Source organism: Thunnus albacares, chromosome 10 (assembly GCF_914725855.1).
Source record: "Thunnus albacares chromosome 10, fThuAlb1.1, whole genome shotgun sequence".
Classification (NCBI taxonomy): domain Eukaryota; kingdom Metazoa; phylum Chordata; class Actinopteri; order Scombriformes; family Scombridae; genus Thunnus; species Thunnus albacares.
The window spans coordinates 2,658,885-2,686,014 of record NC_058115.1 but is presented as its reverse complement, the minus strand read 5'-3'; the positions used below and the strand labels follow the sequence as shown (position 1 = coordinate 2,686,014).

The 27,130-nt window shown below is 41.7% G+C and overlaps 1 protein-coding gene across 2 annotated transcripts; it reads right to left on the bottom strand.

Annotated features, from left to right (window-relative positions):
- Positions 1-90: 90 nt before the first annotated feature.
- On the bottom strand, positions 91-13,138 carry nocta (nocturnin a). Of its 2 annotated transcripts, none has more exons than XM_044364031.1 (3): positions 12,366-13,138; positions 1,802-2,083; positions 91-1,681 (listed from the first exon to the last, which is right to left on the bottom strand). In XM_044364031.1, the coding sequence occupies exons 1-3, from the start codon at positions 12,580-12,582 to the stop codon at positions 816-818; spliced, it is 1,365 nt and encodes a 454-aa protein (XP_044219966.1). In that variant the 5' UTR covers positions 12,583-13,138; the 3' UTR covers positions 91-815. The 2 variants fall into 2 exon arrangements, with proteins under 2 accessions (XP_044219966.1, XP_044219967.1); XM_044364032.1 differs by lacking the exon at positions 12,366-13,138 and adding an exon at positions 4,495-6,155.
- Between the last annotated feature and the right edge of the window lie 13,992 nt (positions 13,139-27,130).

Genomic DNA, 27,130 nt, shown 5'->3' with positions numbered 1-27,130 from the left:
TGTGAGACTCGGAAACACACTGAGCTGGAAAATCAGTGGAGTCATTAGTGGATGAGTCCTATGAAGCTGTAAATCAAACAGGACAACAGAGACAGTAAAAATATTGACTTTATTATATATATATATATATATATTAACATTTCTCCTCCAATGTAATCACAGCACTAATACTGTCATGATTACCAACGTCAAACTGAAGAACCATAGAGGATGACTTCAATGAAAACGGTTTATTAAAAGTATAACCCACTGATAAAATATAAAGAATAATTTAATAGAATTACAACAGTCTTGTGCGTATTGGAAACAATAAATAACTGCAGCTGATTTCAAATCTCAGCAGCCATGTGCTGGAGGAGCAACATGAAGCCGTTAGCTGCCTCGTCAGCTGAAGTTCACTTAAACAAAAAGTTAAGTTAAAGAGCTCAAACACACTGTTGAATACAAATAGCATTTTATAGCTTCAGTGTGACTCTAAACCCCACCCACCTCCACCCCACTCAAGACATCAAATCCCAATCATCATTTATTCCTGCAGGAGTGATGTCACAGCGTCTAACATCACTCCTACGTTTCCCATCATGACTATCTTTAAAATATTAGCAAAATTACAGAAAGTGACACATGTGTATCTGAGTTTGTGTCTGCCTCTTGATTGACAGGTCGCCTATGATTTGCGCTCCGATCAGGTTTAACTCGCCCTACCGTGACCTCACCCTCTGTCTGCTGGCTCCAACATGAGCAGATGCAGACCAGCGGATGATGTCACACTCACTCAGTCCTCATATTGGTCCAGTGCTGCTGTGACTGACAGCCTACATCAACCTATGGGGCTCTTCCCTGAAGCTGATGTCACAGAGCAGTGATAAATGGTCAGAGGGGTAGTGGTATGAGGGGAGGCGATCTGGACCGATCTGCTCTTCAGTGGGAATGTCCAACAGGCACTCCACACCCAAGGCATCCTGGGTATACCAGATGTAATCCAGCGTGCTGCAGCTCTCTCCGGAGGGGCGGATCTTCCAGGTGGTGTAGGCCGGCTCCGTCTGTCCGTCAGAGCTCAGCAGCTTGTATGCAGAGTCCAGGCCGAGGGGGGATGACAGGAATCGCCTGTAAACGTCCTCTGAGGGCTCTGCGTTAAAGTCCCCGCACACCACTAACGGGTCTTTGCCGGACACCGCCTCGCTCTGGCTGCCGCCACTCCTGCATGTTATGCTTCTCAGGCGCTGCAGCAGGTCAGCGCCCTGCGCGCTCCGCAGCCTCTCCCAACCGCTGCGAGCTTTCAGATGTGTGACAGCGACGCACAGCCGCCGGCCTGTTACCCGGCAGTGCAGCGTCTGCACGATGGCTACCTGGTTGGTGGGCAGCATCATGGCCGACAGTCGCAGGTGAGCTGTGGACTGGAGGGAGAAGCGTGAGCGGCGGTAAAACAGAGCGCAGCCGTCGGGGCCGTTATTCTGCTCTACATCCAGACAGGGAGAACAGGGTTTGGCCAGGAAGCTGCCATGGTAACCCAGGCTGGCCATGATGGGCAGGAAAGTGTCATAGTAGTGATCCACTTCCTGTAGACACAGGATGTCAGGGCGGTAGGTGAGGATCTCCTCCAGGATCAGGTACTTCCTTTCCTGCCAGTTGAGGGCGTCCAATGGACAACGAATAAACCCGTCCTTCCCCTCACCCAGAGCTGGAACACAAGAGAGAGAGACTGTTTGCCAAATGTTTGCATTTTAATATCAAAATGGTCCAGATATCTTTTCTACATGTACACACTGCAGTCACATGTGGTTCATCTATAGATTTGTACCTTGTGCCAGTATATTCCACTGCATGACCCGTATGGATGGGTTGTGCTTGTGGCAGCGGGGCGCTGTGCCGCTGGGATAGACCAGATCCCGGTGTGGCCTGGCTGGACGCCTCTGCAGGGCCTCCTCACACTCTCTGAGCAGCTGGTCCGGGTCGATCTCAACCAGGTCCTCCTGGTCTGGGTTCTCCTCCAGGTACGTGTCTGGGTGGGCCAGGGGGGCGCTGTTCAGCGACTGGGCCATTGTACCAAACAACCTGCTGCTGCTGCCTCCCATTGGACAAACTGGAGGAGAGGAAAAGTGTATGGTCATTAAAGGTGCTTTGTGTCTTAAGTCTGCTAACGTTAGCCACCATAAGCTAATGGTCATACCAGACCCAAAAAGGCTAAATCAGTATTGAGCATCTTTAGCTGAGACACATGAAGTTGACTGACAACACAAAGACATGCCAGACAGTCAGTAGTGTAGACAGGACAAAGGTTTTGTTGCTAATTTGGTTGCTTTGGCCTTCAGAGGTCTCAGAACATACTGACTAAACATTTGTTGAGACCATTCACTGAAGTTCTGACCACTAGAGAGCAAACAGTTCAACAGTCCAGTACATGCAGGAGAGGACGCTGACTGGACATTCACCTGATTATAACAGAGGGCTGTCAGCCTGATATGTCTGATATGTCTTGTACAAGGACTCCAGTATCTGATTGGATCAGTCACACACAGAAAGAAGAGACAGCTCAAACAGTGTTGTAGATACAGGCTCAGGGTCAGAAGCATGTGTGATCCTCTGTTACTGGCACACAGGGACAGTCCACTTTGGCAACAGAATAAAAGGTTGTTTTTTGTCCAAATCCTAATCAGTCCTTATATAACAACAACAGGTGTCTACTGATAGAGTCTGATCTGATAGTTTTATTCATGTAAAAGACACAGCTGGCCAGTGCACACAGGCTACAATCTGCAAGAGAGATAATATAGAACTTTGTTTTTTTGTGCCAAAGATGCTCTACATTTTTAAAATGATATAAACTCAACAGCAAAAGATTTGAAATGTGGCACATTAAAATAACAGGTGAAGCTGAAATTTAGCACATCTTATTTTTCACAGCTACTTAATCCAAATACTGAAGATCCTGCTTCAAAACTATTAAACTCATCAGTGTAGTTTCAAAAGTTCAAAAGTTGAACTGAGAGAAGAGACTCCTCGCCTTGAAGTCCATATGACATCACGTATGTCCACCGATAGAAATAATGTTTTCTGTTTTCTAACTACTACTACTATTACATGTAACAAGCTTACATAACTAGTCAAGCTTAGCTAATTGCATGTTATTGCTGCTTCCCATATTAGACTGCATGGTGTTTTCTTTCATTTTCTGATATGCACACAACTCCAACTCCTGCACTCTTTATCTTTTGGTCTGTCTGGTGGAGTGGAGGCTTTTCTTATGTTGTTCTTTATAGGTGCAAATTAAAATTATGCATTAAAACAGATATCAGGCTGGAAACATTGTTTCAAATGTCTAAATGTTGGAGCCGATATTATTCCTGAACTCTGGAACCAACACTAAGCATTCATTCATATAATACCTTACTTCTCAGACATATAACAGTTTGTTGCATGGAACCCTTTTTGGTTAATCTAACAAAAATAGTCATATGGAAGCTTTACTGACATAATTAACAAAGTTATGTTAAAGATATTTAAATCAGGAATGATCTAGTCACAGAACAGGCTCTCTGCAGGTTCACCAAGTCAAATTTAAGATTTGAAGACCTTTTTAATACCACATACAATCTAATTTAATACCTGTTTCACCATCATACCAGCCAAAGTATGAAACTATGAAGGAAACCCAGTAGGAACAATATGGCCTATAATTATTTATTATTACAGTGTACCATCACATTCTTTTCAGCACTTCTCAGCAGTATGTAACAATAATTCCTAACGATGTAATTAACTAAATTCATGTGAGCTGGACCTGCACAAGCAGCAGAAAACAGATGAATTCACCAGTTCAAATGTATCAACACTTCCTAGTTACTGTAGCTACAACAGGTGTACAATTACAGCAACTGCTTTTTAATACCTTGACGATTATTTTCATTATTGATTAATCTGACAATTATTTTCTTAAATAATCGATTAGTTATTTAGTCCATAAAATGGTGAAACATGTTGATCAAATGTCTTGTTTTGTCCACAATCCAAAGATATTCAGTTTACTGTCAAAGAGGACTAAAGAAACCAGAAAATATTCACATTTGAGACGCTGGAATCGGAGGATTTGGACATTTTTTTTCTTAAAATTGACCTCAGATGATTAATCAGTTATCAAAATAGTTGGCGAGTAATTTCATAGTTGACAACTGATTGATTAATCATTGCAGCTCTAATACGCTCTGAGGCCTTTTGTTGAGGACACTGAATTCAGTACTTTTTAAGACACTTCAAGACAACGGCAGAGACCCTGAAGAAGAAATGAACTATCTGACTGAGCATTCAGTGCTGTTGGATTGGTTAATACTGCTACAGATACATTTCAGTCAGTATGCACCTCGTCTGTGCAGCCTTAACGGTAGAGCTGTCTTGGACAGTGAGGCCTTCACCTTTCACCTCCTTACTGCTGCCTGTCTGTCTGTCTCTGCTCTACAGCTCCAGTCACTGTAAGTAACTGTTATATGAATGTCTTACCCACGGCCTCCATGTTTGACCAAATGCTTTCTTCCCTCTTCTTCCTACAGACCAGGACAGTCCACGTCTGTCTGTCTCTGTCATTCACTCCTGCCTTCTGCCCTTTTATCCTCTTCTATCACAGCGCTGCATCTCTTCCTCTCTGTCTGCCCAAGCTGTGACTCATCCTTTATCTGTCTCATCCCCAGTACGTCAGTCTCCCTCTCCCTCTGAATCATCGTTTTCCACCCCTCCCTTCCCCGCTCTGGTTCGCTGTGTCACACAGTGACCTCTGCAGAGCCGGGAGACACGGTAAGCCTGTCTCAGAAACGGAGAGAGAGACCAATCAGGTTTCTGTATTAACACGGTCACTATAGTGATGAGTGATGCTGACTGTGAAGAACAGGGAGCATTTTTTGAAGGAAAAGGGTTAGGAAGGAAGGAAGGAAGTTGAAAAAAAAGAGAAACGTTGTTCAGAGCTGCAGGGGTGGATCGGTGTGTCTCTGGGTGTGTGTGTGTGTGTGTGTGTGTGTGTGTGTCATGGGTACAAGGATGTTATCTAACTAATGGACTAAGTGGGAAGGGTTTTTGATAAGAATGAGCATGTTGTTCAACAGGTGGGGATGACAGGGCTGGACACACACACACACACCCAAACACACACACACACACACACACACACACACACACACACACACACACACACAGAGGAAATGTGTTCTCTGCCTAACTGACAGGGACAGAGTCTGGATTGTTCTCTTTGTCAGTGGACAGATCCTTTCCTTAACCTGCTTAATTCACTAATCTGATTTAGGGTCAGTGTTCACCATTTACTGCAGAATGTTACTCTTCAGGCTAGAAAGAATTTTTCTGAAACAGCATTTAATCTGGGACGAAAATGCTCCATGATTCCACCCAAACACTGAGTAATAACTTTCATGTGTTCCTTCTATTTAAATCTTTACATGAATAGTCTAACAGAATGGTTGTGTTGTTGTCATGTTCAGGTATGTTATATTTCATGATACGGAATAAAACTATACATATGATGACACTGGAATAAAGCTGCTGTCAAACATATTTCACAACTATAACAATGAGATTTGATCAGATGAGAGAAGTTGAGGAACTATGTTAGCCTTGGTTAGCTTGTTAAATGCTCATATAACAACATCTGTGCTGCTTTACATGATACTGAGTTGCCAGTTTATCCAGCAGCTACATAATCTTAAATCATAAATACACTAAACGTACAATGTTCACTGTGAAATTCCATTCTTGCCATTGAAAACTGTTTTACTGTTTGACCCCCCAAAAAAGAAAAAAATTTAAACTCTAGATCCAGTTATTAGCTTTGTTCTAGAACTAGAGGATATTAGCATGGTTTGGATAATGTGTTGTCTTACAGGTTTATAGTATTTTGTCCTTCCCCACAACATATTATAGCAGCACAGATAATCTACAGGCATGCTAGCAGCTCTGTGAGGCTGTACTGAGCTAAATGCTAACTTCAGCATGCTAACACGCTCACAGTGACAGTTAGCATGCTGATTATTAGCTGGGACTGCTTTCTATGTAGCATGTTAGCATGTAAGGCTGCGACTTTTTTTTGTCGATTAATCTATCGATTATTATTTCAATTAAGCCGACGATTATTTTTTGGATTATTCTTTTGATTATTTTCTGATTAGTCGATTAATCCATCGATTAACTTGCCAATAAATAACCGTATAAGTATTTTCTCATAAAAGTACTTCCCAACATAAAAAAATAAAGTGCCAAGAATTAAAAGGCATCTATCAGTGACACAAATGTGCATCAGCTATATGAAGTTGGCTCAGTCTTCATTAATAAAGTGGTGAGTGAAGTCTAAGTGTGCCTCAGTGGTGACACTTGTTCATCCATCTGTGGTGAGTGATTTTGGTTTTGCTTTCAGTCTCTCCAGAGTCTGGTCATATCTCCTCTCTATCAGCGTGGTGAAGTGGGCCCTGGAGGGGAGTGTGTACCGTGGGTAAACTGTGTTGACCATCACATGGAAGCCCTGGCCCTCCACAATAGAAAGGGTCTCATATCCTTGACAATCATGTTGAGAATGCTATCAGAAAGTCCAGCTGCTGTTAAGTGGAAGCAAAAGGTTGCTTACACTTACAGCATAACGCCAATGGAAAGGGAAGCCACAATACCTGGGGGGGGATTTAAACAGTGTGATGCATTCCACACAAATCGACGTATTTATGTTATTAACGTAATTGATTACGTCTACGCGTTGTTCCAGCCCTACTAGCATGCTAACATTAGCACTAAACACAAAGTGCAGCTGACTCTGAGGGGAATGTCATTGGTTTGTGATCAAATATCTGCAAAACTAACTAACTCAACTGGACAAAGTAAACTTTTGAGCTGATGATAATGCTAGATGAAAAGTCATAAGATCTCCAAAGTGATTACAATTCACCCAGACGGGAAAATCAACACTTGTACCACGTGTCATGGCAATCCATTCACAATGTTTCAGTCCTAACCAAAACTGTCAACCTTTAACTGGCAGACTGACATGTCTAGAGCTACACCACTAGCTTGTAGCCTCAACATGACCACACAAATCTAACAGTTACAATCAGTGTTTCTCTGCTATACATCAGGCTGGTTTTTTAGCTGTAGCAAAAACGTGTCTATGGATGCTGATCAATTCTACAAAGAGTGTCATCATGTCCAACCTATCAGAGGGGAGTGACACTGACTGGACCAGATCTGATTTATCTGTTGGCCACATAAACATATAACACCAAAAGATACTTACATGGAACAAAATCGACGAAAGAAACACACACACACACACACAGTTTCCAGTCTCTTCACTGGTTATCCACCTAACGCTGCCTGTCGTCTTCTTCTTCCTGGCTCAGCAGAGCTGCGTTGGATCAAGCGGTCTGCTGGATGTGGGGATGGAGGCACAGTGTGACTCTCATGAGACGGTCCCAGTGATTGCTGCTGTGGCAGCCAGATGAAGGAGGTGACTCAGTCCTGGACTGGCCCATTCAAGAATGCTCTCCCTCTCTCTCTCAAACACACACACACACATTAACAGAATGGCAGCTGTGCAGCGTAAGCAGTCCAGAGAGGAAACTCGTGCAGTAAACTGGAAATGTCAGTCAACAATGAACCTTCAGGCAAGCAAAGAATTTACATTCACTGTGTGTGTTCATTCCACAGTCACCCTATGAAGGAATACACACTTAGGACCAAATCCACAAAGGATGGATTGTGCCCACTGACAACACCGACAGTTGCGCAGCACTTATGACCGCAATCTCCCCGTTTTAAAGTCCTATTCACTAAACATTTTGTGCTAATGACATACCGGCACAAACACGCTTAGATAGTTTTGCAGCTGAGTGCAATTTGCCTTCGTTTTGCCTCTGATTGAGTGAGTCCAGCGGTTTCCACTGTTTCAGGCTTTTCTCCACTTTTCAGCACACAGATTGGTCCTACAGAGTGCACATCAATTCACTATCATTCAAACTTCACAAGCTTTAATATCTGAAGAGAGAGTGTGTGTGTGAGAGAGAGGGAGACAGAGAGAGAGAGAGAGGAGTGAGTGTGTGCAGTTAACACTAACTATCTGAGGATAATAACACACTAATTGTGTGTGGTAATTAGCGCTGGTCTTTGTGAATTAGACTGTTTTTGAAACAAGGCTTATTTGCATAGAAAGGGGCCAATTTTGCAGCGAATGTATGAATATTACCTCATTTACATACATGCAAATGGACCAGACAACACATGAAGCAGTTTGCTTGGCAGTGCAGTTTATGGTGCATTTCACCCTTAACAGGTACTTTGTGAATCACATGCTATCATTCTGTCACATCTGTACAGGTTTAGTGGCCACAAAAGCCGTGCAATCATTTAGTGGATTTGGCCCTTACTGTTAAGCACTCGGTGCAGACTCAAACCAACAAGGATCTGATCTATTAACAAGTATTGTGTGTGTATCAAAGCCTGATGTATCTTATTCCTCTGAGCTGTTGTCCAAAAACTATTAAAAACACAGCGAGAGCCACACTGCTGACATGTTCCCTCATCACCATGAACACACACACTCATTTATTTTGACTCAATCACACTGTCCTGCTGCCAGAAATACTCACAAGTGTAACACCAAAATGTGGATTCATCCGCTGCTGAAAGTAGTCCCCAGCAAATGCACATTTTCCTCCTGTTTGAGTAATGTTTCTTAAAACTACAGTGACCAGCTGTTTCAGGAAATTACTGAACCTTTTTTTTGAAAAATGAAACTACATCTTTTATTTTATCACAGATTTTTTGGAAATATATTCTTTCCCTAAAAGACTGACTGACACGTAGAAACGAGTCACTTTAAAAACAATAAAACACTGACCTTGTTTGACTCAGAGCCATCTATCAGCATGAGTGTTAATGAGGTCATCCTCATTAGCCCGGTGTGTCTCCTGTCAGCACTGTTGCTGATTACTGGAAATATTTTACACAAGTAGGCACTTGGTAACTTACAAGTAGTGCAGTGTGTGTAGACATTTTATATATGAGGAGAAGCAAAGGTGAAGGTACTAACATTAATAAACAGGTGCATTCCAGGTGTTTAGTTCAACTAGTACAGCCCTGCTATCATGCTCACTGGCTCTTTTAATGGAACCATCATCTGTGTCATTAGTTCCTCCTGTGTTCTTCCTGCTGTAACAAGTCAGAATGTCTGCTGGGGAAAAAGCCTGTTGGGTTTGTATGTTTCCAGACTCCAGCTTCTCTCAGTGCCTTGTTACCAAGTTTGAACTTGTGTTCTTGAGAACTGTTGGCAAAGCCAACAGCCAACTGAATTCAGTAATCCACCCTTACAAGGAAAAAAGGATGTGGTACGCTCAATTAGCATTTAGGCCCATAGTGTTCTTGTTGAGATGAGTAGTTCAGCTGACTGTAGAAAACATCGCTGCTGGTTGATGCAGCATGCATGCTGGGATACTTGTCTATCTTGTCTATCTTAAGAACACAAGTCAGCTCCAAATGCATCTGTGATAAAAACAGGAGGAGCAACAACACTTATAGGAATTTGGAACATACTTGGCGAAAGTACAGACAGGAACTTCGATTGAGAAAAACATATCGTCTCATACTTCCTCATTTCAGTACCAACTCACCAGTGACACACACATCAAGTCCACAGATATCAGCAAAAAAAGACAGTATCGTTATGTCATTTCCACCCCAGCACTAAATATACAAAATAAAGAAGAAGTCTTTGAGCAGAAAACCACAAATGAGAGTAGCACCGCTAACTCACATCTATTCCATGTCTTATAAAAAATGATTGCTCCCATTTTGCACTCTGCTGTTTTCTCTGCAGCAAAGGAAGGTGCTGATGGTGGCAGGAGTCCAGTTCCAGCACTCAGTGGAGCTGCTGCTCAGTAACTGGGTGGTGCTGGTTACACACACAGATCAAATTCCAGGACATCGTCTCCTTTGGTGTGGCAACCGCATGCAAATTAAATAAATTACCAGAGTCACGTATTAGATAAGTGGTGCTGGGTGGAAGATGAATGCAGGATGGCTCTATATATAGGTCTAATGTGACATTAATCAGACACTGAGCTGTCTGTGGAACTGCAGACTAGTCTTGTAGTGTCAACAATGCCAAGCTAACTCAAGAGATTTTACTTTTTAATGTGGCTTATAAAGGCCTGACTGATGCGTTGTCCCATGTCTTCTTCATTGGAAGGTTATGCAACCCGGCCTGACCAATCCCATTACAGAGGCCAGTAAAGATGCATGGAGTTAGATAAAGACTTTTAGCCATCAGTGGGCTCAAATGCAAAAGCAGCTAATTTAAGAAAGCATTTTGCTGCTGACCCCGGGTCATGTAGGAATATTTGTGAGTGTGTGTGCGTGTGTGACATGACCACAGGCATAAAATAGAGGCCTGACCTGCTTTCTTGTGACAAAACCTAAAATAGACAAACCTCCAACCTGATTAGAGCTGCGTGACTAACTAAAACGCTGCTTCCTGACGGGCTTTACATCAGTAAGCTTTGACCGGTTTCTGAAGGTTTCCTCAGGATTCTCCAAACTGCATTTCCACCATGCCACTAAACATTCAAACCTCTCTTCCTGGAAAGACATAATCCCTTTCTAAAGCAGGACAGTGGTTCACAAATCCAGCTGCACTGACCCGCAAAGGTCCTTCTTTATATTTAAGGTAACCAGGCCAATCCTGTGTATTTACATCTCAGCACCAGGGCTGATCTCTGTTTCTCCACACAGTCCTGTCACCTTCTTTGTCAGCTAGTTAAGTGTAGCTCTGAATGCAGTGCAATTAGTAAAATCAAGGTTTGCAACGGCAGGAAGGAAACTGAGGCTGCTGAAACATAAAGGTACCTGCTTAAAAACATCCTGTATCACAGGGGAAGAGAGGTAATAAATAGAACTAGGTTGTTAATGTGAGCAGTCAGAGAGAAAAGAGCGTCACCTGTAGAAACCCCAAGTAAGAGCATCTAACACTGCTGAACACACTGGTTGGCTGACAGGTGATTTTTTACAGATTAACCCTTTAATTCCTCATAAATGTTCAGTTTTATTCACTGTTTGAGAAACTTCAAAGAAACACGTACCTAACATGAGGTAATTAATAACCAACGTGGATGAGGGTCTAAAAGTGCTCAGAATAACCTACGGTTCCAAGACAGCAAACTCCAGCTGTTGATGAAGACCCTGTAATACGGCTGAAAGCTCTAGAACAAGGAGTAAGTGAACCTTGAGTGAAGATTGTTTTGGCGGGGTAACAAAAGACATCACCTTGGGCTCTGGGAATCTGTGATGGGCATTTTTCATTATTGTCTGACATTTAACAGACTAGATAAATTATTGAGAAAATCACTTGCAGATGAATTGATAATGAAAGGGGGCTCTGGGAAATTGTGCGGAGCATTTTATGCTAGTGTCTGATATTTTATAGACTCTACAATTAATCAAAACAACAGTCTGCACACTAGTCACAGCCATATAGCAAACAAACATGAAATAATTCTTTGTGACAGTTTGTTTAGACCTGTGAAGACCAACCAGACAGCAGGTGTTTAGAAAAGTTCTAATGATGTGTATGCTGATGCTGCTGTATAAACTAGACTGCTGTGTACTTCATGTAACTTTCAGTTCTTGTTGTTCTGCAGATGCCATGACAAAGCAGACTGAGAAATGACGATTTTAAGGAACATTCTGTCCTGTGCAGTCGCCTGCTGTAACTCTTCTCATGTCACGCCTCAGACATTTCTAGGTTGCGGGTCGCTGAATATGGGGCAGATGTCAGTGAGAGGAAGGGATCATAAAGTGGGGAAGACTGTTACATCATCAGCAACACACGCAATGATTGCAAACACATGCTGCAAAACTGTTTTACACAGTTTAACATGTGGAAAACAGTTTTGCATCTCAGATGAATAATTAAACTCAAAGCCGATACTGATATTATACTGATACAGCCTGTTTAACTCTTGACTGATCTTAAAATGAAAAGATCTTTATGTTGAGCTCAATTGAAAAGAATTGTCATTGTCAAAGCATAATTTATAATCTCTTCAATCATTAGTAGCCTGCCTTATAGTGAAACCTGAGGTCCATTAATGTGGGCTATTTGAACAAAATCTCAACTTTTTCAATATAAAACTAAGGAGCAGGGTGGTGACATTTACTGCCTCGTGGACTACATTATGTGACGACTCGTAGTTTGACTGCCATCGACTCAGAAACCACATTTTGAGTCATGGAGGATGACACGTCATATACTGATGAGTACAGTGTGGTAGAGAGGCTAACTCGATATTATCACTGTCGGTGAATTCTGGACGAAATACTGAAGTGTACGGTACCTGGTGCTGCCCCAGGTGTGGATGCTCCACTCGGCTTCAGCTGGGGACAGGTCCCGTTGACACCCCCTCTTCCTCCTCGGACACCGGTGTCAGAGCGTCGAGGTCCCGCCGGAGCTGAGACCGCTCCCGGTGAAAACGGTCTTCTGGTAGTCGGCCCCCCCAGTGAAGAGACACACAGCTGGCTCAATAAAGCCGAACAGCGACGGGCTGGATTCATTATTTACTGTACTGACTCAAGCGGAGAAAGAACTATAAGTTACTGGCAGTTACTGACTTTTCACCTACACCAACGAAACCGGGCCATTAATTCAACAAAAAGCTTGAGAATGTTCCCCCTGCACGCGGGTTGACAGAATAAACTTGCTTTTCTCGTTGTACTGTTGGAGGCAACACACAGAAAGCCGGTAAGTTACATCATTTTCTGGTGCGTCACGGAACGCCGGCTAGAGGGGTTAGCGGCTAATGAGCTAGTCCGTGCCGTTTTACCTAGGACACCAAAATACGTGTGAATTGACTATATTCTACAACACGTGCATACAAACAGTAGAAAATGTATCTGACAATTTTACTTTCGTTGCCAAGCCAACATCTAAAAAGTCCCATGTACTTCTCCCCCCTCTTATCACCGGTGGTTTGAGCCGCACTGTCATTTGTAGGCTACTAGAGGCGGGAGGGTGTGAACGTTCTATAATCAGGCCAATCAGCTTACAGTGCGCTTATTGCACACGAATGACGTGTCTGACGTCATCAGCACGCCCTATGTTCTCTATGATGTACATCCATGTGCAAAGCTTTAAGGATCCTTCACACATAATGGGTTCATCGTACTTTTAACTGATTATTCAGTGATTGTGTTGTCATGTTTATCCATTTTAAAGAAGATGGATTTTATTTCTTCTCTTTTATGCTAAAAGATAGCAAATGTTGCACTGGATTCAAAGCTATTGTAACGCATTCCAATGGTCTAACTGTGGCTTGTGTAACTCTTTATAACAGTGCTAGCTATACTTTTGTGGAAGATGTTGCCTTTACCTCAACAATGGTGTTGAAGTAATAAAAATAATAGTTTCTTTAAGTTTATTATCTCTGTAAAATTGTTTGTTGAACTTGAGAATTTTTTTTTTTTTACACAATAAAAAATGTATTTGAAAATGTCTACGCATGTGTCCTTCTCAAATGATATCACCAGTCCTGTAAAATCTCAGGAGCCTGGCCTATTAGCCAACATACTGCCAGCCTAAAGAATGAGCAGGATTAAGAAGAGAAAGATCAATTTATTATCTTTTCTTCTTTTTTTTTATACACAATTATGTTTCATTAGTTTTTGTGATGCAATATGTGGATGTGACTGTCATTGTGTTCTTGCTTTAAAAAAACAAACGTCTGTATCTATTTTACATTAAATCCGTGTGAGCTTTTTGAGAACAATGAGTTTCAGATCATGTGAGTGCGTAAACGCTACCAAAGCCACTTTCTCCCTTATTATAAATAAAGTACAGTAGCCTACAGTAAAGGTAACATAAAGTTGTCATTTGCATTGTTAATTAGTTGTAAGGAAATGGTCAGTGGTCTTTTTTGCAACAAAGTGACCTATTCTCTCTATCCCCTCTTCAGTGTTTATTTTTGATCTGTATTAGTGGAGTTACTTGAGGCTAAACTAACGTTCTAAAGCCATTATATAACCAGATGAAGGGTCAGTGTTGTGGGGATGCAGGGCTGTTTCTCTGTCAATTATTCATCAAAGTGAGCAAGAAAACAGCTCTATCAAGGTTGAATGGATTGTTCCAGGTTTGTTTTCAAAGTACATTTTATGTAAAGTCATGGTATGTGTGTACATACCATGACGAAGAAAACAAGCCAAGTAATGAAAACAACTGAAGTTTTATAAGAGAAGAATATATGCAGCATACCATATGTTTTTATTTGTATCTTTGTAAAAATTCAAAGATATTTTATAAATGAAAAAACAAACATCAACAATACAAGAGAACCAACTGGAGCCAAGTTTTTAGTTATTTATTCAAATAGGCTACAGGTCTTTATTTTATTACCACTTCTTCTTTATCAAACCAAGATAAAATATATTTCTCTAATATCTCACAGCTTCTCAAGCTTAAACATATATTCTCCAAAAATATATTTCACATGACCAAAAAAAAAAAAAGTTAATCGTTAGCAGTGATTACATGCAAGCAAGCAAGCAAATTGATTTTTTCCAACCACATTGTCTCCATAGGCTTGAATTTGCAGCCTATATATTTATAGTCACCACACAGAGCAGTTCATAGCTTAATAAGTCCTGCACTGTTCCCACTGCAGCCTCCAGGTAAAGCCATCTGGCATCTTAACAGATGAATCAGCTGTGTTGCAGGGCACAAATGCATTACCTCGTCTTCCCATCTCTGCTACCATCTGGTGGTCATTTAATGTAAAGGCATGGCTTAGAAGCTCAATTCTTTTGACAGATCAAATGGTTTCAAGCCTCAGTGTGACGAAGAAGGTTTGAATTCGAGCTCTGACTCTCTCAATCAGCCAATTTTCACAATATATAAACACAATAATAACAAAACTTTGCTTTAAAGATATAACAGTGTTTATTAAACAGTAGCAGAGTTAACTCAGTTAACCAATGATTTGATCAATGAATCACTATCCTAAAATCTACTTCTATCTAAGCAATAACAGTGAAAACACATGCAAGTGGGAGTGTGTATGTGTATGTGTGTGTCTAAGTTTGTGTGTTTGTGTGTTTGTGCGTGTGGGTGGCAAGATGGTGGACGTGATGTGGTGTGATGATGTCGCGTGAGAGTTTAGATGGAGGTCATGACTATGGAAGGAAGTCATGTCATGCCAGAACCAAGTGGTGGATGTGACTGTGGTGTCTTGGTTAGAACAATAGCAAGATGATGCCGCCTCGGCATCTCTGCACTCACCACATTCAATTTATCAAACACACGTGTCCAATGGTAGATAACGAGGGGCAGAGCGGCACTGTGTCCCACGCTGTCTGACTGTCACATGTGTAAGAAAGGAGAGGTGCGTGTGTTGTGTATATGTGTGTGGCGCATATGTGTGTGTTGGTAGCAAGAGAGGGAAAGAAGGAGGGAAAGTGTCCGTGTGGGGGGCGGGGAGAGGTTGCTTTATCCACAGAGAGCACGCATACGGATGGCAGCCTGTAAAGCATGTTGTCTGATTTTCAATCGACAAACAACTTACTTTCTCACTCAGAGTGGCACAAACACAGCAGTCCCGAGCGGGACAAACACAAAAACAGTCTAGTGTGGTGACACAACTAAACAGGCAGCAAACTTTAACTTCTCCTCAGAGTGTAACTTAACGTTAGCAGGCAAAAGGACTTGGCAGTCCGTCAATTCACACAACAAACAACAATGCTTAAAAAACTTCAGGGTGTGTGTTTCAGTCCGTCTTTCGGTGTGGCTCAACACCTTGGCTTGGATGCTGATGGAGCCGTCCTTGTGCTCTGTCGGCCGGTTTGACGGCAAGCTGATCCTCGGCAGGTGTTGCAGAGATAACAGTGGGATTGACTCAGTCAGTAGACGGCGGGGCGTAGGACGTTATCTGCGTCTCTGTGAAGAAATCCTTTCTTCCTTCTACAAGCAGTGAGAGCGCTGGGCTGCAGCAACAGTCTGTCTCTCGGATCTGGTGATTGTGTTCGGTTGAACTTGGGGAGAAGTCTCAGCTTGTCCAGTGAGGGGAGAATCCTCCAGTCAGTGGGGGGGACATGTGCATGGGGTTACCTCCTTTAGTAAACCGGCTCACGGAGATAGTAAAGCTTCCTCTGGTGCAGTTACAATGGAATGGTGAGCATGTCTGTGTCCAGCTGGTACTTAATGGCGCGGTGATGTAACAGCTGTGTTGCCATTACTGCCGGTGGTGTTGGTGCGTCTCTACCAATGAGAGACAAGAGTTTGGAACTTCCCGCAGAGTTCCCACCAAGGTGCAACCAGAGCAGAGCATGCTGGGAGCTGAAGTCTGTTTTGGACTCCCTTTGTTTGACTTGGTGCCCTTCCTTGATATCAGGCTTTGTGACTGCATGCAGGCCTGCCTTTGTCTCATGCACGTGTATGAATATGAGGCCTAACAGTGAAGATGCAAATATGAAATGATGTATCAGGTATCTATAAATAAATGTGATTTTAAGTCCGGTTAGTGCATGAATGATCAACTACAGCACTTTACATACAATATCTACCGTTTCTACCGGATTCAGTCCGGGGTGCAGACACCCTCTCTATGTTTAAGAGTAGGCTTAAAACTTTCCTTTTTGATAAAGCTTATAGTTAGGGCCGACCAGGCTCGCCTTGGATCAGCCCTTAGTTATGCTGCTATAGGCCTAGACTACTGGGGGACTTCCCATGATGCACTGAGCTCCTCTCTCCTCCTCCTCCTCTCCATCTGTATGCATTCATGTAACATCAATGCATGTCACTAACTTTGCTTCTTCCCCGGAGTTTTTTTGTGCTTTCTCATCTCACAGAAAAACCTGAGTCCCGGGCCGAACCTTCGCGGTCCTTCACAGTCCTGATGGCATCCTTCCCTGTCTGTTGCTGCTTGTGCTTGTTGTTGTTGTTGTTGTGATTGTTTTTCTTCTGTCCCCCCTCCCCCTTTCCCTCTCTCTTTCTCTCTCTCAACCCAACCGGTCAAAGCAGATGGCCGCCCACCAAGAGCCGGGTTCTGCTTGAGGTTTCTACCCGTTAAAGGGGAGTTTTTCCTTACCGCTGTCGCCAAGTGCTTGCTCATGGGGGAATTGTTGGGTCTCTGTAAATTAAAGAGTACGGTCTTGACCTGCTCTATGTGAAAAGTGCCTTGAGATGACTTCTGTTGTGATATGGCGCTATATAAATAAAGATTGATTGATTGATTGATTGATATCTTATTTCTATCAGACTGTTGCACTATTATCAGCATCACACCAAAACATAACCTGTCTGTAGTAACAGTTTTATGAATTCATTACTGTCATCAGTATTACGTTTCCTTTTCCTTCATTGATTGTTGCTCATGAAAGAGAGAACAGGTGTGTGCTTTAAGTGTGTTTAATGTCACCCTGCAGATTTAAGACATTGTATGCAGTTGCTGTAGCAAATGAATGACCTCAGTGAGTTGCTGCTTGTCTTTTTCTTGTTTTGTTTGAGAGTGAAAATGTGGAGTTTGAACAAATGAACTCCTCATGAATGGTGAATATAGGTGGCAAATGAATGAAAGAATACTTTTCCCCCCATATTTACCCATTAACACTCAATGACACATGTTGTAGTTAGCTGTTGGTAGGAGGGGTGCAGGCTCATTTCCTCTCACTGTCACTCAATATAAAAATAACAAGCTCAGCCTCTCTGTCTGACTATCACACTGTATGTAGCTGTCAATGTGGAAAATGTTCACTGACACAACATATTCTGCAAACCACTCATCCTATGTCTTCCAGGGCAGGGATTGGTCCAGTGTGTGTGTGTGTGTGTGTGTGTGTGTGTGTGTGTGTGTGTGTGTGTGTGTGTGTGTGTGTGTGTGTGTGTGTGTGTGTGTGTGTGTAAATCAGTGGTCAAATTGAGAGGAGTGTTTGGCTAGCTAAACGCTAGCAGTTTACCTGGTAGCTAAACACAGTGCGCACAAGCTTTTCTGCTAACCTCTGTTACATTTTTGACTCCTTTTATCAGCTTTTACTGCCTTTTGTCAGTTCCAGGCTTCCATACCACAAACGACTTTGAAAAGATTTCTTTAATGATTCAGTGCATGTGAGACTTCAGCATTTTATATGTTTTAATATTTTGGCAACAGATCAGATTAGCCATATAGGTGACTTTTGCTTCATTAACCAGCTTTGAACTGTTATTATTTGTTAATTATTTGAGACTTAAGCCAGATATTCCCTCCACAAATGCTCTGCTATTTAGTCATTCATCAGGATGAATCTGAATAATGCATGCTGAGTTTAAACACTGCTGTTCTATTATGACAATTTGTGCCCTTTTATGAAATAAATGATCCAGGTGTCAATCTGAATTGAGAGAGAGGCTGATCTAAATTTGTTATGATGGCACCGTGAGTAACTTGTAAATAATTTTGCTAGCAGACAACGCTTTTCATCCCAGGGAAAGAGTTTTTAATGTTAGAATCAAATTACTGAGTTAACAAAAGAAAGCACAGACATAACAAGAGCTACAGTATTTGATTAGTCACAGTTTTATTATTACTTCTGGTCTGCAGTGTTGCACCTACTTTGGTGGAAACAGCTAGCCTGGCCCTGTCCAAAGCTAAAAAATACACTTACCAACATCTCTAAACTCACCTATTAACGCATTGTGTCTTATCTGTTTAATCTGTATATTGACAGAAATGCAAAAAATGTATATTTTTGGTTTAAGGGGAGTTGTGTTTGAAACTACTTCTTGACCAGCAACAATTGATACCTGAGTCTCTACCTGAGACTTATGCAGCAACTTCAGTTACAGTGCATCATGCCATTAACAGTCTGTGAGCGCAGGTTTAGGTTTTGGTCTTTGAACAGACACAGTGGAGGCAAACCTGGCAAGCTCACAGTGAAAACACAGAAACTGTGCACAGTCACTGCACCTGGCTGTTGTTTGCCAAGAAATAGTTCCAACACCTGACTCCCCCTGAAAGCAAAAATGGCTACTTTTACATTTTTGTTTATGTCAAGATTAAACAAACTACATTGTTTAAACTAGACACAATGTGTGATTGTATTTTTTCCAGTTTGACAGAGCCAGGCTAGCTGTGTCCCCTGCTCCCATATCTTTATGCTATCTGTACTTAACACACAGATGTAAGATTAATGTTGAACTTTTGAGCTCACTCTGGGAGAGAGTGAATAACCTCCTCCAAAATATACTACTTAACTAATCCTCTAATGCTGATTCAGGTATGTGTAATGAACTGAAGTCTAATGACTTGGACTGCACTCAGTGCACCAAGAGACGGGATGGTAAAAGTAAGGTGTAATTAATGGTAACTGATGCTCCAAAGCACCTTAATGCACCTTTGTTGAACCCAGCCTGGCATGCTGTGCTTTCTATACTTACCACATTATATTCCCTGTTTTTCACACAGATGCTCCTGCAGGATGTGCATTGGCTCATTTGGTTTCTTTAAAGATAGAAAAGAAGTGACTTTCCAGCTTTTTGTTAACTGTAAGTCTGCTGATATTCTATATTTTTCTTACTGTCAACAAATCTCATGTGCAGAGTCAACGGTGAACTCATCTACTAACAAGTGTTGTGTGTGTATCAAAGCCTGAGAACACACACACACTGCAGTTTATTTTGACTCAGTCCCACACACACCATCCTGCTGCCAGAAATACTCACTAGATATGGATTAAACCACTGCAGATAATAGTCCCCAACAAATGCACTATTTCCTCCTGATAGAGTAACATTTGCTAAAAACTACAGTTACCAGCTGTTCTAGGAAATCACTGAGTCTTTTTGAAAAATGAAACTATATACTTTAAAGATTTGTGTCTTCAATAGGAACCAATGGACTTGGGGCAGAGAGCCACAGACAGGGTATGGAAGTCATAACCCAGCCCACAGGCCATGACAAAAATGGGCCACCGAATGCCAATAAATACCAAATAATTTATTGTAGCAAAATAAATAAACTGCAAAGTAACTTCAGGATGTGAAGTGAGTTTGTTAGTGGCATCAGTAGTGTTCATGTGGATGGGGTGTGGATGGTGTGGAGCAGGGTGATAATAATAAAAGTAAAACAAAAGGCTAAGCAAAACAGAATGTGCGGACGCTGGCAGGGAGAGAGAGCCAGCCACGCTCAAGATGGGCCTTTTATATCCTGTGGAGCACTGGGCCAAAGTGCTCTAAATCTGGTTGATAGCCTCCTGCAATCAGCTCCTGCGGCACCTCAAAGACAACACAGATAGACAGAGTAACTGACAGCACACACCAGCAGCCAGGGCCATCACAATTAAGAGATGGACTGACACATTGACAGACTAACACACTGTTAGTTTTGGTCTCTGATGATAAGAAAATCATAGAACAGTGACTGGTGATAGAAGCAGATTAGTTCATCACTGCATATAAAAGAGCAAGCTCTATAAAATGAACTGAAGACTTAGAATGCACTAAACACACACTGGGCAAGGATGGAGGGTGCAGTTATTTCACTGATGCTCCAAAGAACCTTAATACACTTTAATTAAACCCATTCTGACACACTAACCACTAATCTCTTTGTCCCACTGATGCTCTGGAGGTAAACTGGCTCATTTGGTCTCTCCTTTCTGCTTAATAAACTCTTGTGGAGTCCAACCTCTTTTGAAGCTTTCTACTATCAACAGGCATCTAGTAACAGAAACACATGATTCAATCAGTGTATTGAGAAAAACATCACTTTCTCCAGTAACTGAGAAAACCATCTGTCTCCATAATAAACCTGAATTTGTCCACTGAGAAGTTGAAGGAGAGCTGCAGTTGGGGGTGTATAATTAATCTTCATAGTGAGTTGATAGTGTGTAAATGCAGAAGTTTTACAGAGTTGCAAAAAAAAAAAAAAAAAACGCCTCAGTGATGCAGAACAGAAATAGAAGTTGCTGCTCAGTGCTGATATCACACTATATGGAGATGTGAGAAGGAAAGGTTATGACATGTGCTTCCATCGACATAGAATGTATGAGCCATGATAAGACCTGAAACACAGCACACCATTTCCTCAGCAGTTTTGTACCTCATTTGACAAAGTCTTGCTGAGAAAGCAAAAGCAAGTGTGTTAAACGTTTGAGCATGTGTGTATGTCTCTCTGTATGTGTGTGTATTTTCAGTGAGAGGCTGATTTGTCCAGTCTGTAATATTCTGTAATATTTCTGGGTCATTACACAGAGCAGAGCTTTTATCCTCCTAAATGTAGTGTAAGTGGGGATCTAAGCCGTGTCTCCTCATGCATACACTTTTAGGACTTGGGCTTGTGTGCTAATATTAGCTAAGACGGATTAGACAGGAGGACTCACCACCTCATTTGCACAAGAGCAAAACAAAACCCCAAATTAATGAAAACTCTTTAATTTTTGAAAGGAAATTGGAATGAAAATCGCTTTGATCAATGAATGATGCTCACAGTGTTGGCTATTATGTAAAGATCAAAGAGGTGTGGGTACACTGAGGCCTTGGGTATTTGGGTTAGAGCATGTTTGAGGTGTCCTACCTTTGTCTGGACACTAGGTGACACTAAAGCTCCATGATGGATCTGCATTTAACCACAGTAGACACATGAGTTCTCAAAAGAGAGCCTATATTATTGTATTCACATGAGGGCAATGAAACGTTAAATGTATATTTCCTCCATCATACTGTATCTTATCATACTTCTCTACATACTTCAAGATTTCTACAATGAAGATGTCTGACAAAACAGGAATGTTGAGGTTCAGATTTACGGCTGCAAGGGGCTGGTAGAGTTTGAGGAGAAAATGCTATGTTAATATGGAACAGCAGGGAAAAAACAACAAAGTCTTAAAACCCTCTCCAGATGATATCAAATTTTAATTTTATTTGCCTATGCAAATCAGTCATTTCAGACATCCAGCCATCCAGACAGTTTAATAATCTCCTAGGGACTGTGGTAATCCAGAGTCAGGTCACCCAGCATGACGCAAAGAACAGCAAAACTTCAAGAGGCTTCATCTGTGATAGGAGAGAGGCTTCTTTAGCCGCCTGTGTCTATGTAGCTCTGGTATAATCCAGATACTGAGTGCTGAGAGTATGTGAAACGCCAGATGTTGATCTGAATTTAATTGAGGTTGAGCTGTTCATGACAAACTCACAGTGTGAGCTACAAGCAGGAGCAACGTGTTTATTTAGCCTTATTTTGGCTAAATTGTGTGTTTGAGTGGAACTTGCTGAGGCTGTGGATTATGCTGCAGGAATTCTTTGAGAAATTTCTGTGAATGTTTTGGAATCCATTGTAACTGAATCCAGGCTAACAGCTGCTAACAGTTCTGTGAGGGATTAAAGAACCAACTTTAAACAGCCTTCCAAGTCTACAGGGTGCAAGAGTTTGATATTACACATATATTTTGAGTGGAATATCACTTTAAAGGATAACAAGCTGAATCCATCATTTCAGAACACCAAAGTAAATGCTGAGGCCTCCGAACGCGGCACCATTGCTACAAATAAGTTCAACAGGCCAAGAAACACCAGCAGTGAGACAATCAGACAGGTTTTAAACAAGCCAACAGTACAGGCAGATTATATAAATCACTGATCTAATTTAGATCACTGATCTAATTTCCCACACAATTTAAAATTGTGTGGGAAATTACAGAAAGTCTCTAAACTGTGATAAATGTTTCCAACCGAGAGTTTGGGTGATACATTTTAAATTTTGTCTCAGGTAAGAGTGAAATTCATGAGAGGTCTAGGTTTGTTGTACAAGTCATGTGCAGACTGTCTTTCTCCACAGGGGTACAACACTTATAATAGCATGTAGCCTATGAGAACTATAAGAATTACATAAGAATTTTAAATTTTAACTCTTGGGTGACTTTTTTGTGAAAGAAACTTGCCCTCACATGGAACAGAACAGATAGCCTTATAGAAATTGAAGGGTGTGAATTATGCTAATGATGAAATCTCACAAACATGTACCTGCTTGTGAACAGGTGGCATTCATCAAGTTGATATGAACAGTTTCTGACAGGTTTTTGCAGTTGAGAGAGCCTGACTTGGAACACTTGTACAATCAGGCCTCATAGAAACAAGGCTGTGCAGTGTTTTAATCTGTTACTCCAACTAGACTTCCTAAAATTGTCTTTCATGTCTCATTGGTACCTTAAACTACATGCCCCCACCAACACAGCCCCCTGCACTGTTTTAGCACAGAGCTGTTGTAACACAGAGCTGTTTTAGCATAGAGCTGTTTTAAAAGTGCAGTGTGTAGAATTTAGTGGCATCTAGCAGAACAGACTTGGCAGAAATGGAATATAATATTCATAAGTATGTTTTAATTAGTGTATAATCACCTAAAAATAAGGATTGTATTTTTGTTACCTTAGAATGAGTCTTTTATATCTACATAGGTAGTAGGTCCTCTTCAACAGAGCGTGCCATGTTGCACCACCATGTTTCTACAGTAGCCCAGAACAGACAAACCAAATACTGGCTCTAGAGAGGGTCTTTCGCGTTTTTCATGTTTTTCACGTGTTTTTCATGTGTTTTTCATGAGGGGAAGGGGAGGGGTATTCAGTTGGTTGCAATCTACAACCTCAGCGCTAGATCCTACAGACTGCTCCTTCAACACGCAGCTGTTTTAGCACAGAACTGTTTTCAGTCTTAGTTCCCACTAAATTGAAAGCATGAATGAATGAAAGTAAAATGAAGCCAATGCAGAATTGCCAAAATCTGCAGTTCCTTGAATGGCCACTTGAGGCTGGCTCCAAAAGTGAGTCATTCCCCATAGACCCTCATGTTAAAATGCCCAACTTTACAGCAGAAATAAACATGTTTACAGCCTGGTACAAAAAACGGTTTAGGTCTCTAAAGCTAATTTCCCCTTTCATGACAACTGTATGGGGGGATGAATTTTTATATAACTCACCATTTAAGTTTTATTAAGCCGTAAAGTTATGCATAATGAAGGACATGGCTGGTTTGAGTGACAGGTCCGTCAGCTGCTAGGTGGCTTGTTTCAGCCATTCGGCCTGTCTCTTTGCCCATTTTTGATTGGCTGGGAGTTAGGCAGCGTCACGCACTGCCAAGATGGCGACGACTGGAGTGGCTCGCTTTGACCTTCAAAACCGCTCTTCAGAAACCAACGGGTGACATCATGGTAACAACGTCCATATTTTCATACAGTCTATGTTCTTGAGATACTGTAATCTGGACCAGAGATTAACCAAAATTGCCATTCTTATGATTTACTTACATTTTAGCCTGGCTACACCATTTAGCATATAAACTGACTAATCTTGACTTTTGCAGGTACGTTTGTTAGGTGTTCAATGTGCTGCATGTCCATATCTTTCTCTTTGTTACCAAGGTAGGTGTGATGATCGTATTTATGTACCTAAGTGGAGAGCACCTTCTTCAGTTTCATTCTGACCACAGAGGCATTAGTCATTTCCCCAACTACCTTAAATTACAGCCAAATTAACCTCCCTCTTCACACATTTTCATGATCCCTGGTGATTTCTTTCAGTCAAGAGAGGCACCTCTTTAATTACAGCAACAGTCCAGTGATTACTAGCAGCATGAGATTCTGGGGAATTGTCATTTCCAATGTTTTTTTTTTGTTTTTTTTAAAAATCAGTTTCACTGATGTGAATTACTGCTGTTCTGTGATGCCAACGTCTCTGGTGGTGCTGTGGAACGAAATTCAACTTAAGAGTCTGTAACGTTGCCTCGCTGCATCTCATGAGGTCCAAAATTAGATAAATGTCTGACTGACGTGAAAACAGCCCTAAAACTTCCTGCCCTCCAGCTTGCTGAACAGAGAAAGGGCAGTCAGCGGGACCGAGCAATCAATGCCTCCTTCACTGTTTAGACCTGAATGCTATCGATTCCCTCTCTCCGTGAAGAGGAGGTGTTGATGGACTGAAGGTGCTGCCTAAGGGAGTGGAAGAAAAGTGAAAAGGAAGGAAAAAAAAAGCTGGGGGAAATGAATAGGCCAAAAGGAGGGTGGAAGATAGAAAGTAGAGCAGAAAGTAGTGGTGGAGTTCACTTTGCCTGGAGCTAAGAGGGGACCCTGACCTGCAAGAGGATTCAAACAGACCTTCTATCCATCTGTTCTGGTGTCTGGGGTCTGTTCCTAACCTTTCACTGTTCAGATGGAAATGGAGTTGAACTAAAAAAGCTTTAGAGACGGGTGCTAGTGATGGAGAGGGTGCTCTCTTCTCCTGAACGAGGTTAGAGCAGGATGTCTAATCTGGTTTTCTACGTACATAATAGCTTCTGTTTTTAGCCTGGCATACTGAAAAGCTGTATGTGGAAAACATATTGTGAACACTACAGCAAGTAGTATCACACTGATGGACAGGAGAGGGATAGAATGTAAGCTTACAAATTTCTGCAGTTGATTTTTATTGAAGTTTGCCCAATCTTATAACACAACACATTGGTCTGAAGATGTTGGCCATTAAATAAAAATCAGATACTAGCAAGTTAAAATCAATAACCTACAAAATGAAAGTTCTTCTTTTTTTACTTGCGTTACACTGAAACACAGAAATTAAGATAGAACTGTCAAAGTTTGGTGAACAAGTTTTTAAACTTCCTGATCTTTTATAAGGAAAGCTTCTTTCTTTCTTTCTTTCTTTCTTTCTTTCTTTCTTTGTCTTTCTTTCTGTCTTTCTACTGTACTCTCCTTCTTTTTAGATGGAGGCTGTTGACCACAGTGGTCGCGTGAAAGAGTACTGAAGGCATTTGTGTGTTTTTCTGAAGACCTGGTGTGACGTGATGTCTCTCCATGACAAAGCTAGAGATGGATCCACTCTTTCTGCCCCTGGTAGGGTTTTATAATCGGTGGGTATTTTCCGCTTGACATCTCCAGGCGAAGGTTGAGCTCACTAAAAGCGTCGGATGGAATCCACGAGGGGGATAAACCGGCGTGTCGCTGCTCTCCAGCTCTGTTTTTTTTGCACCTTCTTGCCCTCATTTTTTTTCCCGTTCATCTCCTCTGATAAGATTCACATGTTTTCCTCTATGCTCGATAGGCTCTTCACTCCGGTGTGGCTCCAGTGCTGGCAGGACTCAACCCATCACCTCTTCACCCTTCGCATCTCTTGATTTATCTTTTGATTTATTTCTCTTTCTGTTGCTTTCTCCTTCTGATTCCTCCCTTTTCTTCCACCCGTGGCCTCTGCCGCAGAGGGCTGTGAGGGCCGGAGGGAACAAAACCAGCTCAAATCAATGTGTGGAGTGGATTAGCTTTGAAGATGCATTTTAAGGTGCTGTGTGTAGATTCATTTGTGCTGGAGAAGAAGTGGGGGCGACGCGCTGTCAGGGAGTGTCAAGGGAGGGTAGTAATAGCTTGTGTGTGTGTGTGCGTGGGGTTACGCTGAGGAAGGTGAATGCAATCATCCAGGGTTGTGTTGCTATTTAACACTTAGATTCCCCATGAGAATGACTCTCCAAGCTATTTGGCCTTCACAAGTAGTAGCTGATTATTTTACAAGTGCAGAGCAAAACATGCTTAACATAGACACACACAATCAAACACTCATAAACAGTACATATTTATGAAGAAAACATTCAATAAAGCACTCCTGTGACAAAACAGCACTGGTTACTGAGTCACACTGGTCAAGGTTAAGTTAGGTAAAGAAATAACAAGCATGTTTTTTTTTCTTACATATATATTTCATGCTGGAGGAAAAAAAAACAAAACATTCCTCTTCCTCTTGCTCATCTGTCTCTGCAATGCCATCACACTGGTCTTATCACTCCAGATATGCATGCTGCATGATTGTAGGCAACTATCATCAATACATTTATTATATTCAGTTAACATTTCCAAAACCACAGCCCATGTTCTGTGAATATGTAGTGTAGCTACAAGGTTTTTATTTCTTGTGACCTGAGAGGATAATTATCGTTAGCAGCTTCATTAACGGATTGTGCATTGCCAGACCTATTCTATACTTCTATTAGTATAACAGTGGAAGATAACTCTCCTATGGAATTTCAAGCCAACAACACAATTCACTGTAGTGTCTTCAACAAAGCTGATTGGTCAAAAGTTTAAGTTCACTCCCTCCTTCTTACAAAGCTCAG